The sequence below is a fragment of the Aulostomus chinensis genome, chromosome 8, assembly GCF_037954235.1.
Source record: "Aulostomus chinensis isolate RoL2024-O1b breed Wild chromosome 8, RoL_Achi_v1.0, whole genome shotgun sequence".
NCBI classification, from domain to species: Eukaryota; Metazoa; Chordata; class Actinopteri; order Syngnathiformes; family Aulostomidae; genus Aulostomus; species Aulostomus chinensis.
Genome location: NC_141327.1, coordinates 29112174 through 29129732, shown reverse-complemented (window position 1 = coordinate 29129732; position 17559 = coordinate 29112174). Strand labels below are relative to the sequence as shown.

Sequence of the window (17559 nt, the reverse complement as noted above, 5' to 3'; positions counted from 1 at the left end):
CCGCCAGATCCTGACTGATCGGTCTGTTGTTTTTTTTCAAGTTCTGACACATCCCGGGTGTTAGGGCTCCTCGCTGAAACATGATGCATGGGAACTCTATGGCCGGTCAATGCCGGAGCGGTTATCAAAGCCGCTGCCACAACCATTCCTCAGCTAATAAGGCAAATATGTCATGTTAAAATAGGGCTGGGAATTTTCTCAGGAAGTGACCTGATATTCCCTAAAAATCTAGAACTCCAGTAAACTGGATCGTACACTGCACAGACCTTTAAACAATTCAGCAGAGCAGTTGGGGAGGTTTAGCGTCAAGCTTAAATAAATAAGTAATTTCTAGCATTAGTCTGCTGATACCAAGAAAAAAGAGAGTTAATGGAGGGAGTTCTGACCAGCCGAGCTACTAGTGCAGCTTTAAAGGCGTTCTTTGTGTCTCCTGCAGGGTGGGAGGCTTTCAGGACACGTCTTCTAAAAGTTGCTGGTAATGCGTCTTGTGGAATAAAGAAAGATCACCCCACAGTCCCTACGCGCTCTCATGTGTGCCGGAGAATCTCGAGGGCAACACTCTTATTTTCTACTGATGAACTGACTGACAGCCGCACTTGGAGGTGTCGCAAAAAACCTGTGAGAATTTCACCGGCAGGGCTGTGTGTGTGTGTGTGTGTGAGTGTGTGTGTGTGTGTGTGTGTGTGTGTGTACGCATAGACTGATCTATCCTCCCTGTCTGTAATTAGAGGCTGATGTTCAAGGTCAGACTCACAGTGTGCAGGTTACACTGTTTACACTCATCACTGCCCTTCATGCACTAGTGTAGTTGTGCGTGCGTGTGTGTCCGCGTGTGAGTGTGTGTGTGTGTGTGTGTGGGTAGGGAGCCAGCGTGATGGAGTGGATCTCGGAGGGGAACTCTGTTTAATTAGTGAGCTGGTTTCATTATTGTTCCTGTGAGACGGGTCAGACTGACCAACCTGGGACAAGCGATTCAAAACTACGAGTGTGGACAGAGAGAAGTGATCCGGCGTCCATGTGAATGTACGACTACAAGCAGCACTGCAGGGCGTCACTGCATCATCTGTCCATGACTTCACGCTCGTTATGAAAGAACGTTCCCGACGCCATAATTGAACCAAACTGGGACCGTAGCTGTGCGTCAATAAAGTGCCAAGAAAAATGAAAGGCAAATTTTAGAAGTGCAGCACAAGAAGGTGAAGAGTGAAGGTGTGAGGTGATTCGACCAGGTTAGGGAGCGGCTCTGATGATCAGAGGATGTCGGTGTCAGCAGCGTTGCCATGCCAACTCGTATTGGACATCTCGGTGTTGTGAGGAGAGGAAAACAAAGTTTGGGAATAACCAGGAAGATGACGTTCAAGTTGTGTGTTTCCACCTGCTGTTTTGCACGTTTGCCCTTTTGGAAAAGGTGAAAACACCTCAAACAAATGAAAAAACCTGTTTGCAGTATGAGGAATTTTTTGTGCACCACAACAAAAAACTAAACAAAATTTTTAAAAAAGGAGTGCAAAACAACAAAACACACATCAAACCAGAGCAAGTGTGTAGGATAGTGAAGGGATAGGTTACAACCCTTCACTTCGTGACTCATGACAAAAAAACCTACGGGGGCCAGCACGACCATTCAGGTGCAGTCCTAAATCTGTAAAAATATAATTATGTTCAAAAATCTCACGGCACAAAAAGGTCTGGCAACACCAGGAAGCACAAATTCAGAGTCGCAGGAAGTTTGCCAAAGAACTGATTGTTTCCGTTTAACCAGATTTAGCCGAAAGTGTCACTGCTTGGCCAAAAAATCCCCGTCCTCACTGACCCAGAGAGCAGAGGAGGCTGCGAGGGCCAGACGAGCAGAGGCTGTGGATCGTGTCTACATGGGTAAGTTGGGTGTTAGGAATGCTAATTGCTCTGGTTACTCATGCCGATCAAAAGCAAATGATTCCTATGAGAAGCTGCAGTGCAGGCAGAGGCCAAACTCTCAGCTCATCTGTAAGCAAACCGTCATCCTGCACCAGTGTGATGAGTCACGCGTTTGAACGGCTCCTGGAAACAAACAACTCCAGCCACGGAGCGTTTTTGATCCTGATGGGGGAACCATGGGTTCAGCTACAATTGCTCAAAACTTAGGAAAAAGAAAGTATTTGTCCAGACTTTGGAAACTGAATCTTCGTGGCGATGACGAGGTGCAGTGCAACTACGATGGTATGGAGTCCCTTACTCACAGTAGATGGAAACATCTGTGGTTCACCCAGTGTTTGGTTTTGTTCCACTTACAGATTTATTCCTGTCAGATAAGAACATCTGGATCCATCAGAGGGACAGAGGCGATCTGGAGTGTCGTGCTGTGGCTACGTCACTGTGAGACACAACACTACACTCACGGAAGTCCCGTCCAGGAAGGACGGCCGTGAGAGAGGTTTGAAGTAGCCGCTACATAAGCTGACCTGTCTGCATCAGACAGCCTGCAACACAGGCTCTTTTCACACAATGAATATAAAAGTGAAACGGTGCTGGTGGACCAACAGTTTCACCCGGGCGTACCAGTACGAAGACAAAAGATGCAAATGTCCCACATGTCTCCACAACAAGAGCCTAAACAAGTGAAAAACCAGCGAAAAGTGACGCCACTCACGTGACGCCACTGTTCATGTTCAGGGTGGTGAACAGCAGAAGTCCCACTAACAGTGAATCACCACGAATAACAACTGCTCAGTGTGTCATCATCATCGACTCTCTGTTGCACTGCTGCGTTACAGCTTCTCACTGGAACCATGATCAAAAAGTGAGGTCTTCTCTCTTGTCAAATCCGTGTTGTTAGAAAAAGACATCCCAAGCAGACAGACACAAACGAGTGTGTGCATTTGAGCTGCAGATGTCTGCAGATCTGTAATGGAGAAAACCAATCGTACAACCACGTCCCGCCACCACAGAAATGAAACCACTAGTCTGGCGGTGGTTTGAGATGAGGAAAGGAGCAGCAGTGGAGATGCTGGGACGAGAGCCTGATGAAGCCGGCAGCAGGAAGCTAACCACAGAGCTGGACTGATTCTATTACAAACAGGGGAACAAAAGAGCCATTTGAAGAAGACACGCAGACGAACACGAAAATTAATCAAATGAGTGGCACAGAGGAGATTAAATGTAATGAAATACGGTTGGAAGACCAATCAAGGAAGTGCAGTCAGTACAGATGCGGGGAGGAAGATGAGGAGGAGGATAAATAAGCAAGCAGGGGCCAGACAGACATGTGAACTCTCTGAGATCCACATACACAGGTCTTCATTATCCCGGCTCATAAATAAAACAGTCAAGAGTTACTACAGCATAAAATGCGTGGAGAGACAAGGCCTTTAATAATGGATAACGCCCGGGCCCTTGGACAGCTGCTTAGTGGATTCAAATGAGTGTGTGACTGTGTGTGTGTGACTGTGTGTGTGTGTTTATCGATGGGAAATCCACGAGCAGCTAAAGGCCATCTGAAGAGCAATAGCCTTCTAATTAACTCCATTATCTAGCTGCCCGTTGGTAATGGGACACGTGCGACTGATTAAACTGCAAGCTGAGGAAGAGAAAAAGAGAGATAGCGAAAAGGGTATGAGGAAACGGAGGAGCGGATAACTGCAGGGAGGAAGAGGAGAGGGGATACAAATGTAAAGGAGAGGAGCAGAGAGAGGAGATGAGAGTAGCCAGCTCAACGGTTAAGTCGACGAAGTGACGATTCCATTTATCATCCACAGAAGAGACGATGATGAGTCACGCACATCTGAGGGCGAGCGGGTGGTGGGACGACGTATCGGTAGAAGACAGAAGTTCACATGATATCAACCTTTTGTGTTTTTGGTTGTTTTTTTGTTTTTTTTATGAGACATGTCTGGCTATGCCCGAACTGAACATGTGCAAGTTGGGATATGAGTTGATGAGCAATGCGCAGCAGTGTCTGGGTATTTACCTGTAACCAGTGCTGTCAGGTCGCAGTGGGAGTGGTCAACATTGATCCGCCTGGCAATCATTTATCCACACATTCTTTTCTTTTTTTAAATGTACTGATCTATTATCTGTAAATCTTTTTTGGTTGCTGTTTTTTTGACTTCAAATGGCACTCGTCATACTGGTCTTGATCTGTCTGATAGTTGGGCAGCTCATGTTTAGGCTTAACACTCTGCGAATGAATGGGTCCTTGCGCTGAGAGACGGCCAGTCGCTACTGAGGTTTACAGAGGAAAAAGGGAGGGAGGAAGGAGAGAAGATTTCTGATTTTGGTGGGCAGAAGCAGAGAGAAATAATACCAATGAACAGAGATGTGAGTGGGATGAGGGTGTCATGGGAGGCAAAGGAAGGAGACAGAAGAAGAGAGAAGGTGGTGAAGTGAGGGGATGACGGATGGGGACTAAAGTAGAGGCGCATTTTACCTTGACAGTCATCTCTGCAACAAAGATGGCAGTAAAGATGTAGTTGGAAATGGTGAGAAACAGCCTCTCCTGTAAGAAGGGGAAAGAGGTTATAAACAGACAGAAATGTACCAGTGACCAAAGAGGGAGGGAGGGGAAGAGGAAATAATACCCAAAGGGAAATGCTGCTGTTAAAAAATTTAAAGAGGACCAGAGAGACGAAAGGAAGAGGCAGATAAAAGTCTGGCAAGAATATTTACTGCCCTTGGATTCAGGGAGATGCTCATACGAGGTTCCCAGTCCTTCCTTTTCTGTCAGGAACTCGCGATGGTAGCCAGACAGAATGAGTCAAAGACTACATACAGAGTAAGGTTTCACAAATAAAACTCAACCTCAGCATACATATGCGTATATATAAATATGTATATATATATATATATATATATATATATATATATATATATATATATATATATATATATATATATATGTATATATATATATACATATTTATATATATATATACACACATATATATACATACATACATATATATACATACATATATATATATATATATATATATATATATATATATATCTCAAACCTGTGACGATGATACATGGGGGCCAGTGATCAAAGGCCTACCATGTACAACAAGTCCTCATAATTTATCAGAGGCAAGATGGACAATACCAGGTCATTTGCAGCTCCTTCCAAGAAGCAGGATTGATTTCTTCAATAGAGGTCTATACTCGCAGTACAAGAGTTGAAAAACAAAAGGCAATCAATAAGATATTCCAAGTACTTAAAACTTAGGACTAATTCAATCTGGTGGTACCTGGTTATATTTAAAATCAATATGACTTCAGTTTTATTCAATTTAAAGACCATATTTAGTTCCTGCAGAGCAATATTGAGAGCTGTCTGCTTATGATTAAATGCCCGGTGACAAACGACAGTCCATGAGTGTATCGTCAGCGTAGAAATGATGGAAGAAAATCTCATGAGTCATCACGTAAGTTATAGACGTAAAATCAAGAAAAAGAAGGGTCCCAAAACAGAACCTTGGGGAATGCCCTTTGACACCATAAGAAAAGAGGAAGTGGATCTTGCTATCTGAAGACGGTGAAAGACGATCGGGCGATGAAGCGATATCACCATCTTACCAGGCTGCCTTGCAGGATCTTCGGCCTCTCTAGAGCCACGGTGATGCAGTTGAGGAAGATGAAGGCCAGAACCACGTAGTCAAAAAGCTTGTGAGCGATTATGGATTGGCAGAGCTTTCGGAACCTGTTGGAAACAGTGGAGAGTAGATGGGTTTGCATGTGAGTGTGTGTGTGTGTTTTAATGTATTTCTTAATATCCTGACTGCATCGAAGCTGCCAAATATCTAGGAACCTCTTCAGAAAAACGCCTGTACCTGTTGAGGAGTACTTCTGGTGTTGGTAATTCTGGTCTGGTGTGTGAGGGGACAGCAAAGCTCCATCCCAATAAATCAAAAACATTTCATGGGCAGATAGAACTTGAAATCACAGGATGTACATTGTCATGTAAAATGTCAAATGTATTTCCTTATGGGAATTTAACCTGTCACTCATCTAACCAGCTTCAGTGGTTTGCATATATTTGGTGATAGAATGAAAGAGGCTCAACTATGAGGCGCCACAAGACAAATTCGACAGTTTACAAGATAGACAGCAGATAAAAAAAACACTTGTTACATAAATTTGCATTCATTTCACGACTTTTTTTTTCTCTCATGAATAGATTTTCCTCATCTGGCCTCTAGCAGTTATTCATATCATCGACAGATCTGAGGTGGGGGGGGGTGGGGGGGGACTCCCCACAGCTGCTTAGAAAACACGGAAAATCTGCAAATTGTTGCTTTGTTTTACGGGTTAGAAGTCAAACGTGCTGAGACCCAACGGTGCAAACACAACCTTCGCATGCACCCGCTGGGCTGTGGACAACCCCTCAGCTCGGCAGTTCCATCTCATCCAAAACTCTGGTGAAAGTTATGACCAGTATTCATCTGTTGCTTCATACATGGATATCCAGCATATATAGATGTCATAAAGATTTTATGACAAAATAATCATGAATTTTTTTACTTTTTTTTCATGGTTCATGAAGAAATGTGGTTTTCTATTCATTTTGTAATCAAAAAGTAAGACGGCCTACTATTTTGTTGAAAATAGTTTCCCAGCACTTTAGTATGAAATTTTGTTCACCAGAATATGAAGTGTTGTCTTAAACCACAAACGTGGAATCAGGGGTTTGTGCCAAACCTGAAAACAACTCCTGAGATGTTGACAAGAATGGACGGATGAACGGACAAGGTGGAAACACAACGCTGTGAGCTGCATGAGGCTGGAGCCGCCACAGAGACATGGAAACAATCAGCATCCGCGGAGTGACGCCATGAAGCTCCTCATCTGTCAGCCATCTAAGGAGCAGAATTCACCTGCAGCTGCAGCAGCTCTCCAGCCAGGAAATCAATGTGTTAATCGGACTTCTTCTCCTCTGTCTCCAGACATCCATCGTACCCAGGAGCTATGCTGGCATCAGCACTTGATTCTGCCGCAGCCTACAGCCCCGATGTTGCCTTATTTAATTTGGATTATTTGCTTACCGAGCCTTCTAAGTGTGAACACACACACATATGCTTAGACATGATGGCTCACACAGCCCAACATGCACAAATGCAAACACATTCATATCGAAGCAACGGCGGATATGCCCTGACGCTATAGCGCGCGCACACACACACCGACACACCCACACACACACCGACACACACACCGCCAGCACACGCAGGCCTTGCTTGACAGATGGCACCTGCCAGGATGCCAAAACACAGCCCTGGGGCCCGACTTCCCTTAAGTGGCTATCAGCACGCAGGGAGTCGGGCGAATGAGCGAGTGGATGACGGAGTGATTCTTCTTGTTGCTTTCAGGGGCTTTTCTGGCGGAGAGGAATTGAAGGCTGAGGGAAAACACGATGACACACACAGATGAACAAACACTGACGCGCACAACTTGGCGCTCAGAGTGAATAACAGTAAAAAAAAACAAGAATGCTTTGGAGGAAACAGAAATATCTCAGCACCCCACTTGTGAAAGCAGAAATTTCTCAGTGTGAACAGATGAAAGGTTCAGCTGTCACGTTCTTCATCATCAGGGCGGCACTGACATTGTTCGCTAATGTTTGTGGTCAAAGCTTCTGGTCGTGCGTGTTGAGTCACCTTTCCACACGCTCTGGAGTCACTCTGTCACGACCCTTTGCGTCTGACATTGTGCAAGGTAACCTTTGATATCTGTATGAGGCACAGCGGGTGCAGCAACCAATAAAGCCCCGGTGGGTCGATTGTTATGGCCGCCATGTGAGTCACATGAGGAATGAGAGCTAAACCCAGGAGGTAAATTAGCAATGATGGCTGTGCTGCTCCCTCGTTTCCAGGTCAATGGGGTTTGGGTGAAGAACCTGAGATTAAAGTCTGTGGCTCACACAAGTTTTACTGTTGTGTTCTACTGCAGAAAATACGTCAGTAAACGCAACACTGGAGAATTAATGAAGAAGCGTCTTAAAAACTGCAGTTGCTACAAAGCGGGTAAACAAGACGAGGTTGTCGAGGACATTAACGTCATCGTGGCCACGAGAGCAGAAGCGCAAAGCAAGTTGTGGTGACGTTGAAGTCATGTGACTGTGGTGTAGTTCCTTCATAGGCTAACGTTAGCTTTCTCCTCCGAACCTGCTAACTGCTAACTTGAAGCCTGACATGCCGTCGGACACAGAAGGAAGTGAGAGGACATGGGTCCTGGGACAAGCTGGGGTTCACTCACTTGTTTTGAGGGGAGAACAGGTAGACAGACCACTGCTCTCTCGTTTCACACCAGTCTGGTTTGTACACCTCCATCATCTTCTGGACACGGAAACACACACTCTGCAGGGTAGAGGACAGGAAAGAGGTGAGATGGATGCCGAGGACTTTCCTGAAGCCGGTTAACCCTTTGTTGGAGCCCCTCACTCAAACCCTAATTTAGCAGAAAGGCTGTTCTTTTAACAAGTAGGTCTCTGTATTCATTTTCTTCTGTTCATGTCATCTGTCTTACTTCCTGTGACTACTAGGTGGCGCTTTGACTTAAAGCCAGCTTGTAGTTGTCATCAAACGTTTGGAAAAGAGTTGATCACGTGGAGTCAAGTTACTACAGTTTCCTGTTCTATGGCCAAACTTCAACACTGCCTGCTTCACCTTGGTGTCATTTCATGTTGCCACCAGGTGGCGCTATATCTAATCTGCCCCAAAGTTGCATGAGTGTGTCTTGGCTCATACAGTAATACACCCCTCCACTACGTTGGGTGAAAACCGGCCCTGTGGTTTTTGCAGCACCCTGCTGATGGTTTAAAAAAAGTACTACCTCCTTGGCAGAGGTAATACTACCTCACCCCCCCCCCCGAGCCTTCAGCTGGACACACAGGATCTGGTAGCAATCATTTCATTCACAGTATGTTGGTTCTATGGTGCTTCTTCATCCCTGTGAATCGAGGATGACAACAACACTTTCATATCTCTGCGACTCACGTAGTCCGTCTCTTCTTCCAGGTCCGTTCTGTCTTTGCGTGCGTTGACTTGGGGGTAAACCTCCGTCATCAACTGGATGTGGGGGCCCGGTGCCTTGCCATTACAGTCTCGGTGGTCCACACCGAAGCCAATACCTAGCCCGGACCCTGTGGTAATGGATCCCCCTGCTCCAGACCCACTCCTCTTCCCGGGGTCTGGGTTGATAGAAGGCGGGCCTTGTGACGCTCCGCTGGCCCGCAGCAGCTCCGGCAGCTCCAGGGAAAGAGCCCTTCGATCTCTTCTCACAGCGAAGTGCCTCGACAGGGACAGAGCTGCTGGCGATGGATGATGAGGAGGCAGAGGATGGTGGGAGTGGGGCGGGCGGGAGAGAAGGGACTCCTGCTCAGCAGCATAGGTGTAGGAGTGGGGGGAGCGGGTGCTGTGCACTCGGAGGCTGCCCCCGACTAGAGGGGCTCCACCAAATCCATAGCTCCTCCGACCCAGGCTGTTTGAGCTCGACCTTAAAAATGCCATTAGAAAAACCATTCAATATCCCTGAACAATTCACAAAGAGGGTGAAAGCTCTGGGGACGTGGTAACGACATAAAACATCAATAAAATGTCTCATAATTATGGAGGTGAAAAAGTTCATGGCTGAATACCTGCGGCTCAACGCAGAGTGAGGGTGGAAAGGGCGCCCCCAGTTGTGGTAGTTGGAACTGCGACCATGGCGCTGGAACAGATGGCGACAGTTGGTGACGATTGTGTCTTACAGGACAACCACCAAAACATCACCGTCAGGGGACAGAAGATGAACAGCGAGCGTGCGACATATTGGCTTTTTTCTTTTTTGTTGCGATGGCGAATGCTTGGCTCTGCAGGCTTTTCTGAGTTGTTGTGATGCAATGTTCACATCTTTATGTGATTTATTTTTCCAGTAAAAATGCAGGAATAGGAATCTACAGAAGAGTGAGTCCCCCCTGATGATGTGAAGCCCCGAGAACTCAACACATGATCAACACGTGAGTTCTTCACGGCATAAACTTACACGAACCTGTGCAAAAACCCTAACCCAACAGTAGACCGAACGCCGCTGCATGCAGTCGACGTGTGCGGTCTTATCAGCAAAACTTTACTCACAAAATACATAAATGTATCATCACTCTTCACACTAAGAGTGCGGCTGCATAATTAATTAGAAATTATTTGCAATTGCAATTTTCAAATCGCAGGAAGGCGCATATTCATTAAACTGTGAGTCTAAGGAGCCTTTCAGTCGAACACTGTGGTGCAGACACTTAAGATCCTCGGCAGAACTCAAGGAAACATCTTTGTTTGATGAGTATTTAAATGAATGAGAACAATTATGTCAAGAAAAAAACGTCCACAAAGCTCATCGCAGTATTCCTCAAAAAAGCGCAAGTAGAATCTTTTCAAAATCGCACAGCCTTGTTCAGAGCGTTTGAAGAGTCCAGTGACAAATGGTCCAAAAGGTTCAACACACTCAGGGCAAACACTGCACGCGTAGGCACCCTGATCTGATGAGCTGCGAGCAGCATCGCTCACCTTGGATCCAATATGGAGCTGCGCTGTGTGTGTGTGTGTGTGTGTGTGTGTGTGTGTGTGTGTGTGTGTGTGTGTGTGTGTGAGTGTTTTGTGTCTAATTTTACTCTGGGAGCTGAATTCTGTGTCAAACTGTCCAGGGACTGCAGATGAAAATGAGACACTCTTCTAATTTTGAAGAGGCATTCATGTTTCCCTGAATAAAATCCAGCTGCAAGGTCGATGCTCAAAAAAATACTGAGTGTGTTCCTTGGTGAACCAAACACAGAGGAGAAAATAGTCCTTCCTCACAAGCCAGGACTGCTGGGAGCCATCATTCTCCATAGCTACCAGTATAGGACTGGTAATACTGGACGGCCCCAGTCATGGATATGAGGCAGGTGATTAGTAGTGTTGGCCCATGGTGGAATAAGAAGTAAATAACTGAGCAAATTAAACTTAAACTCTCTTTACTTCTCAGTAAGATCCCCACACACTCATCAGGCTGCTGTCAGGTTTGAGCCCCAGAGCGCCGGCGCCGCTCAGAGGGACATAACCATCTCTGTTTGTCTCTGCATATAATCCTCTCAGCTTCATGGACCTAATTATATGTGTTTAGCCGTGGACACATCAATGTTGGCGGCTAAATCCCGATCTGTTGCCATATGCTGGAGAACCGATGCATCAGTCTCTATAGGAACAGAACTCGACTGCACGTCACAGAGCTGTACTGCAGATCGCTCAGGCAGGACACTGAGTGTGTGCGTGCGTGTGTGCGTGCGTGCGTGTGCGTGTGTGTGTGTTTTAGACATCACAAATTACTGAATTACTGTCGGGACAATTTGTTCCACGCTACATGTACGTGGTTCAGACCGCAGACGGTGACTAATAATGTGCTCAAGCCAAACACTGTCTTAGCTGCCAAACATATTATATCTAATATGACCGAGCGTGTACATTTCTGCAGTACTGCAATACTACTCCAACACTACTACGCCATCTTAGTGCATCGGGGTCGTTTTAAACTCTGCCGTCCTCCTCCTAGTGGGTCGACCAGATCCATTTCCTAACAGTCAGATGCCCCAACAGAGCTTGGTGATGGGTTACTGTCAACAGTGAGAGTTTTCAGCATGACTTTGGCAAGGCGGCCATGTTTGAGGCTTCACCACCGCACAGGAAACTGTAGGAGCTGAACAACACACAATCAACAAAGCTCATTTGATTGACATCAAGATCACACACGTCTGCATCTAAGCTGCTGCAGTGGACGCAGGAGGGGACGTTCGGACCACATGAGTCTACTCCATCTGCCAAATCCGACTATGATCGGGTTTCACCTCCCTCTCCTCGCTGCCGCCATCTTAGTCGTAGTACCTGAGCCTGGGTGGAGGTACCGGAACTCTGCATCTGACCGATTTCACTGACTTCATCATTCTTCGTTATTTACACCTGCACGCATCATCTCCTCAGTGTCATCACGCTCCTATCAGCGTCTGACCAGCTGCGAGAGACCCGCGGACACACAACCCTACCACAGCAGCCTTCCCATCCCATTCAGGGATTGTGCTGCGAGAGAGGAAAGAGCCGCGCATCAATCCTCCGACTTTCAGCTGAGTTCAGTCATCAGAATTTGATTCACTGCAGAACAAACCACCCAGCAATCAGGTGGGAGTGATTCATCGCTCAAGTTTGACATCATCATCATCATCGAGACAAATAAAAACGGTCAGGTCTGCTTGAAGAACGAAGGGAAATGTTAGGACACAAAGTTGGAGTATTTCTTGGTTTCGAAAATAGCTGTCAGACGCTATAAAACCGAGGTTGGGCGCTGCTGTCAGTGTGTCCTTGCTCGCTTTAGCTTTCACATAAACCATGAATTAACACTTGAATGTTTGCATGTCAAGTGATCCGGCTCATCCCGATGGAACATTTTGTATCTTTTATCAACAAAGCGGCAGGCCTGCGAGGGTGAGGAGGGTCCCCAGCGCCCACTGTGTTTAACCTTACAACCTCTGAGGTAAGAACGATGACAAACTACCGCTTATCGCCTCTCCGGTGTTCATCCCCTCTATCTTCTTGTCACGGCATCACCTTCCTTGTCCCTCTTCATCATCACCACCATCATCTGTTTTCACTGTCTGCCCTCTCGATATTTTTCTCTCTACCTCTCTCTGTTTCATAGAAGATGAGTAGAAAACGGGAACATTAAATTAAAAGCTGTTGCCGGGGCAACTGGATGTTGAGCCAAACAAGAATTGTTTGAATTTCAATCTCAACCCCCCCCGCCAAAGCTTTCCATTCAAGACAGGCACTGCACTTGGGTGTGTGTGTGTGTGTGTGTGTGTGTCTGTCTCCAATTGGGTCCCCATGATAATAACAGTTGCTTATGAACTTAGAATTACAACTATTTTTAATTTTCCCCCTCCGTAAGGCCTTTGACCTGCTATCTTACTGGATCACTGGTCACTGGCTCCCTCGCGCCATTGTAGCGGCGTTTATGTTCCAACCATCAACAGGTTTTAGGTAAATTTGACTGTTAGTTTGAGATCCTGATGTGTTTTTCCTGTGTCAATTAAATGAAGCTAAGACTAGTTTGGCTGGAAGGTGACACCTGATCATGCCTCGATTTTGCAGGGAGCACACTCCACATTCACTCAACAGTATATTATAGATCAGGGGAAAATATCAAACATGGCCGCCTTGAAATGGTAATGCCAATGAAGAAAAACTCACTGTCTTCTCTGTCACCCATCGCCAGGGTCTTAAGTTGGTTCAGACCACGTTTGAGGTAAATCTGGTCGACCCATGCGGAGGAGGACATTTTCTGTGCACTTTGACTAATTTGCCTCAAGGTTTAGTGGGTCCTCCTCGGCCAGTGCGGCCCCCCTCCATGAAGTTTTTGGTGATAATCGGCTTCATAGTTTGACAAGCAAACAGACGATCCCCGCCAAAGAGGAGGAGGTGATATACGTCTTCTGTGACAGAATGAGTGAATGAGTGAGTACCAGAGAGAGCGAACGTCTCTCCAGGCTGCTCTTCCCCAGGCTCATCACGCTGCTCTTTCTGGACTCCATGGTGAAGCTGCGCCTCTCTGAAGAGTGAGACCCCCGAGACCCCGCGCTGGCCCCCAGCTCCAGGTGCCCGTTCGGTGTCAGGGTACAGATCCGGGGGTCTAGCAGGAGTTACAAGAGACATTCAGACTGGTTTCTGACACAAAAACAAGAGGGGCAGCAGTCACAGCCTGCAGAGCTTAGCCGGGACTTCTATGACCATAAAACACTCTAACGTGCCGGAGTTCTCGCCGTCTATGTAAACGCCGTCTTCCGATGTATGAATATGTGATTGAAGTGTCTCATGTTGTGCTTACACAGAGCTGCACACACCACATTTCCTCTGCAGCAATAACCCACTTCTACTGTACAGAAGCAATCCTCCAGCCTCTGAACTCGTGTTTACTCCTCTCTCCACTGTGAGTTCCGGCCTGTTGTGGCAGCCTGTGGAACTGGAGCGGCTTCAGTGTGAGCTCTGGATAAAGATGGAGCCCATTCATATTTCAAGACCGCTGGCTATCTTTGGAGTTTTTGCAAGTGTGTAAGCCTTTGCCACATGGCGCTGTCTGACTTCTGATGTTTGGGTTGACTACGCTCAGCCTCCTCATGAATAATCTTGATGGAAAACACAGATGAAATGTGAGATGTGAGCAGGTTGCTGGGCAGGTTGTTCTGCTTTGAAATGAATGGAGGGAACCCTGGGATTTAAATGAAAGAATCGGTGGTGAAGAAAACACAAATCCCCCCCCCCCCCCCCAAAAAAACACAAACAACAATGATTGGTTCTGAAATCTTGAAAGGCAGGACATTGTATCAGCTCTAAGTTATTTAGGTAATTAAGTGTAATATGGTGCACACTGAACTTTGAAAAAACTCATTTATTTCAAAAACCAGAAAGCAAACAAAAATTAAAACAATTTCCCCAAAGGGCTCTCAGTTTTATTCGCCGAAATATATTCGGAGTAAGTCTGTATGACCACGTAAACTCTCCCAAATGTGTCAACAACTTGAATACAAATATAGAAGAAATTATTTCCAATTCATTCAACACAGAAAAGAAAATATATCATCAAAAGAGTGACATTCCGTGTTCTTTACAACTCAGTGTCCACCTGGCACCTCTCATTTATGTTCTTTTCCCGTCAGTTCTTTAACATAACGATTGCTGCAGGTCTGAGGGGTGGCGCAGCGCCAGATATTAAACAGGCAGGAGGGAAAACGCAGCGTCAGCTCACCTGACAACTTGATGGAATCGTGTTTCTCGCTCTCGTCAAAGTTGGAAGAGGAGCGGTCGTCGTCAGAGTAAGAGCGGTTAGCATCGCCCTGGTGAGGACAGACGAGAAACAAAGAAGGACCTCAGAATTCAAGCTGACGTGATGTCTAATTGAAGGAACTCCCAATGTTGCACCATTTTGCACTGTAACACTTGAGTGCTGTGTTTGACTCCTGGCCCTCCGTGACGGTTCAGGCACCCCTGGGTGAACACGGATGTCATTTCAGAACACTTCCTCTCCCATGACACCAGTGAGCCGCCAACAATGGCACGTATCTCTTGCTTGCAGGATATTTCAGACCTGGATATGTTTAAATCAGATCAATAAAGCTCCTGAACTACTGACATTCTACTCCACTGATCCCACAGGTGTGCTGGAGACATCTGGGATTTCCCGCTCCGCCTCCACGGTGGGAAAATCTGGAGCAAACTGACTCAATCATGCCTGCAGTGTAGCAGCGGTGTGGATGAAAGGGGGACGGGGGAGAGAGAGAGAGCGAGTCAGAGGGGAAAAAGCAACAGCAGCCCCAGAAAGAGATCCTGACAGCTCCCTCCTTCCCTCAGACGGATCAATCAAGAGCTTTGTGATTGGTGTCACTGTTTTCCCTCTAAAACACACACTTGCACAGCTACACACCACGGACACGGCAGCGCTTTGATCCGTGTGTGAAAACTCAACTGCATGACAATTATCCAGTGACACGTCGGTTTGCATGACAGTTGACTGACAGCATCATTTCCCGCCGAGATGGCGACTCAGCAATTACATTGTTGTGCTTTTTGACTGTGTTTTGATGGACGTATCGAACCATCATAGAAACATCAAGGTTGTTGCCAATATTGTAATTCGAATGGATTTGACATCTTTTCAGGCTCCTCTTCCCCCCCTTGTGAAATTTTACACACAGAAATGGCGCGACCGCACGCTGCCACACCTGTCATGATTTGTAAGTATGCGCCTCGCGTGTTGGGATTTTCACACAAGTAAACAATGGAAGACTGTCGGAACACAAGAGCCCATGGGGGCAAAGTGGGTCTCTTTAAACTCCCTACATTCAAAGACCTGCTCTATTTGTTAAGTGCCATGAGATTACACCTGCTGATATCTGGAGCGATATAAATAAGAACTGAACAAAAAGTTCATCAGCTACCGACCTGTAACCATAGCAACATTAAAGCGTAAAGCCGTGAAAGCTCCAGAAGTGATTAACAAACAACAAAACTGCACCGTACGCCTTTTTCCCCTCCTGCTCCTCAGCGAAGGATGGCGAAGGCCCATCCATCACAAGTCACACCACACTGCAGTGTCCGGTTTGATTTATAACGCTGCCACCGCCACTCTTTCACAGTTACTAACTCTTTTGAATGTTGAACCTGTCATGGATGAAGGTCAATGCCAAAGGTTGAAGTCCTCACTGGATGTCAGCTGTCCACTAGGAAATGAGGGCAGAGACGGACGGAGACAAGAGCCAAAGTCTGGGTGTTTGTGAACATCGTTGGCCAGAATAAGATTGAGTTGCTGATAACTTCACGCGTCTGTAAAATGATGAGCCTCACCTTTGGTTGACCCTGCAGAAAGTTCGGAATGAGGACAATTAAGAAACTTGACCTGTGCACCTCAGACATTAACAGCTAAATTAAAATGTTCACATCAATTAATTGCGGGAGCAAGTTTCTATCCTGAAGTTTGCTGACATGGAGCTCTGACTAAATGATTCAGCGAGACGGGTCACTGCGGCAGCACTTGGGCTGGCTGATGGGCATCGGCAGTGTGTCGTTGGCCTCAGAGATGAATTCATTCCCCCCACAATCTCTCTATGTGGTGTGTAGTTCTGTTGAAATATGTAGAATTGAAGTAAGAAAGCCTGAGGGGAGCAGTTCTCCCAGCAGAATCCTCCCCCCTCAGAGTCCTTGACAGCTCCATACCTCTGCCTGGAAGCCCTCCACCAAGATGGCCACCAGCAGGTTGAAGAGGACGTAGTTCCCGAAGGTCATGAGGGCCACGAAGTAGAGAGCAGCCAGTGGTGAAGTGGCCGCCATACCGTTGTATAACACTGCATTCCAGTCCTCCTGGGTCAGAATCTGACAGAATGACCAACACACACACACACACACACACACACACACACACACACACACACACACACACACACACACACACAGCAGTGTTAAAGCGGTTTCCAAATATTTTTGGCTGGCACACAGTTGCAGACTGTGGACCGGGGCAGCTGTGGGCCCGAGGCGTCACAGGTTCAGGCGGTCCATGCTTGAGTCTGATTCTCATGAACCTGAGATCTCAGGAACGCCTCCAGGAACTTCCTCAAAATCCGGCTCCAACGCCCACTGGGACGTGAGGATGGACCGGGTTTACTAGGTTACTACATGACTCCACAGAGCCATACAACCTCTGTGAACGCGGAATCTCTCACTCATCTCTGGGTCTGCATCCCATCTTAAGAAGTAGATAAAGTCATGTGACTTCAGTGATACAGATGCCAACCAAAGCAGATGTGCATGCACCAACTGAGAGCAGGGTTCCCTAGAACGGCAGTGAAACGTGTGTAGGAATATCTGCACGCTTTCAGCGCTGTGATTACCTGGAAAACCGTGACGATAGCCCAGAGCAGGGAGTCGAAGTTCTTCCTGTCTGGAATTGTGTCTCCCGTGTCCGTCTTGATGCTGAACTTGCATCCAAATATGTGCATTCCCAGGATACTGCAACACAGCGGCAGCAACACAATGACTC

The 17559-nt window shown here is 46.6% G+C and overlaps 1 protein-coding gene across 2 annotated transcripts in view; it reads right to left on the bottom strand.

The window, feature by feature from the left end:
- Window positions 1-17559, bottom strand: part of LOC147258006 (voltage-dependent T-type calcium channel subunit alpha-1I-like) — a 117970-nt gene that overhangs the window by 41749 nt on the left and 58662 nt on the right. For both annotated transcript variants that reach the window (XM_086212310.1, XM_086212311.1), the window contains 9 exons: window positions 17411-17528; window positions 16740-16895; window positions 14776-14863; window positions 13496-13662; window positions 9611-9681; window positions 8970-9468; window positions 8230-8330; window positions 5554-5677; window positions 4406-4474 (listed from right to left, as the gene is read on the bottom strand). In XM_086212310.1, the coding sequence (XP_086068436.1) occupies window positions 4406-4474; window positions 5554-5677; window positions 8230-8330; window positions 8970-9468; window positions 9611-9681; window positions 13496-13662; window positions 14776-14863; window positions 16740-16895; window positions 17411-17528 (1393 nt within the window). The remainder of the gene's footprint in view (window positions 1-4405; window positions 4475-5553; window positions 5678-8229; window positions 8331-8969; window positions 9469-9610; window positions 9682-13495; window positions 13663-14775; window positions 14864-16739; window positions 16896-17410; window positions 17529-17559) is intronic.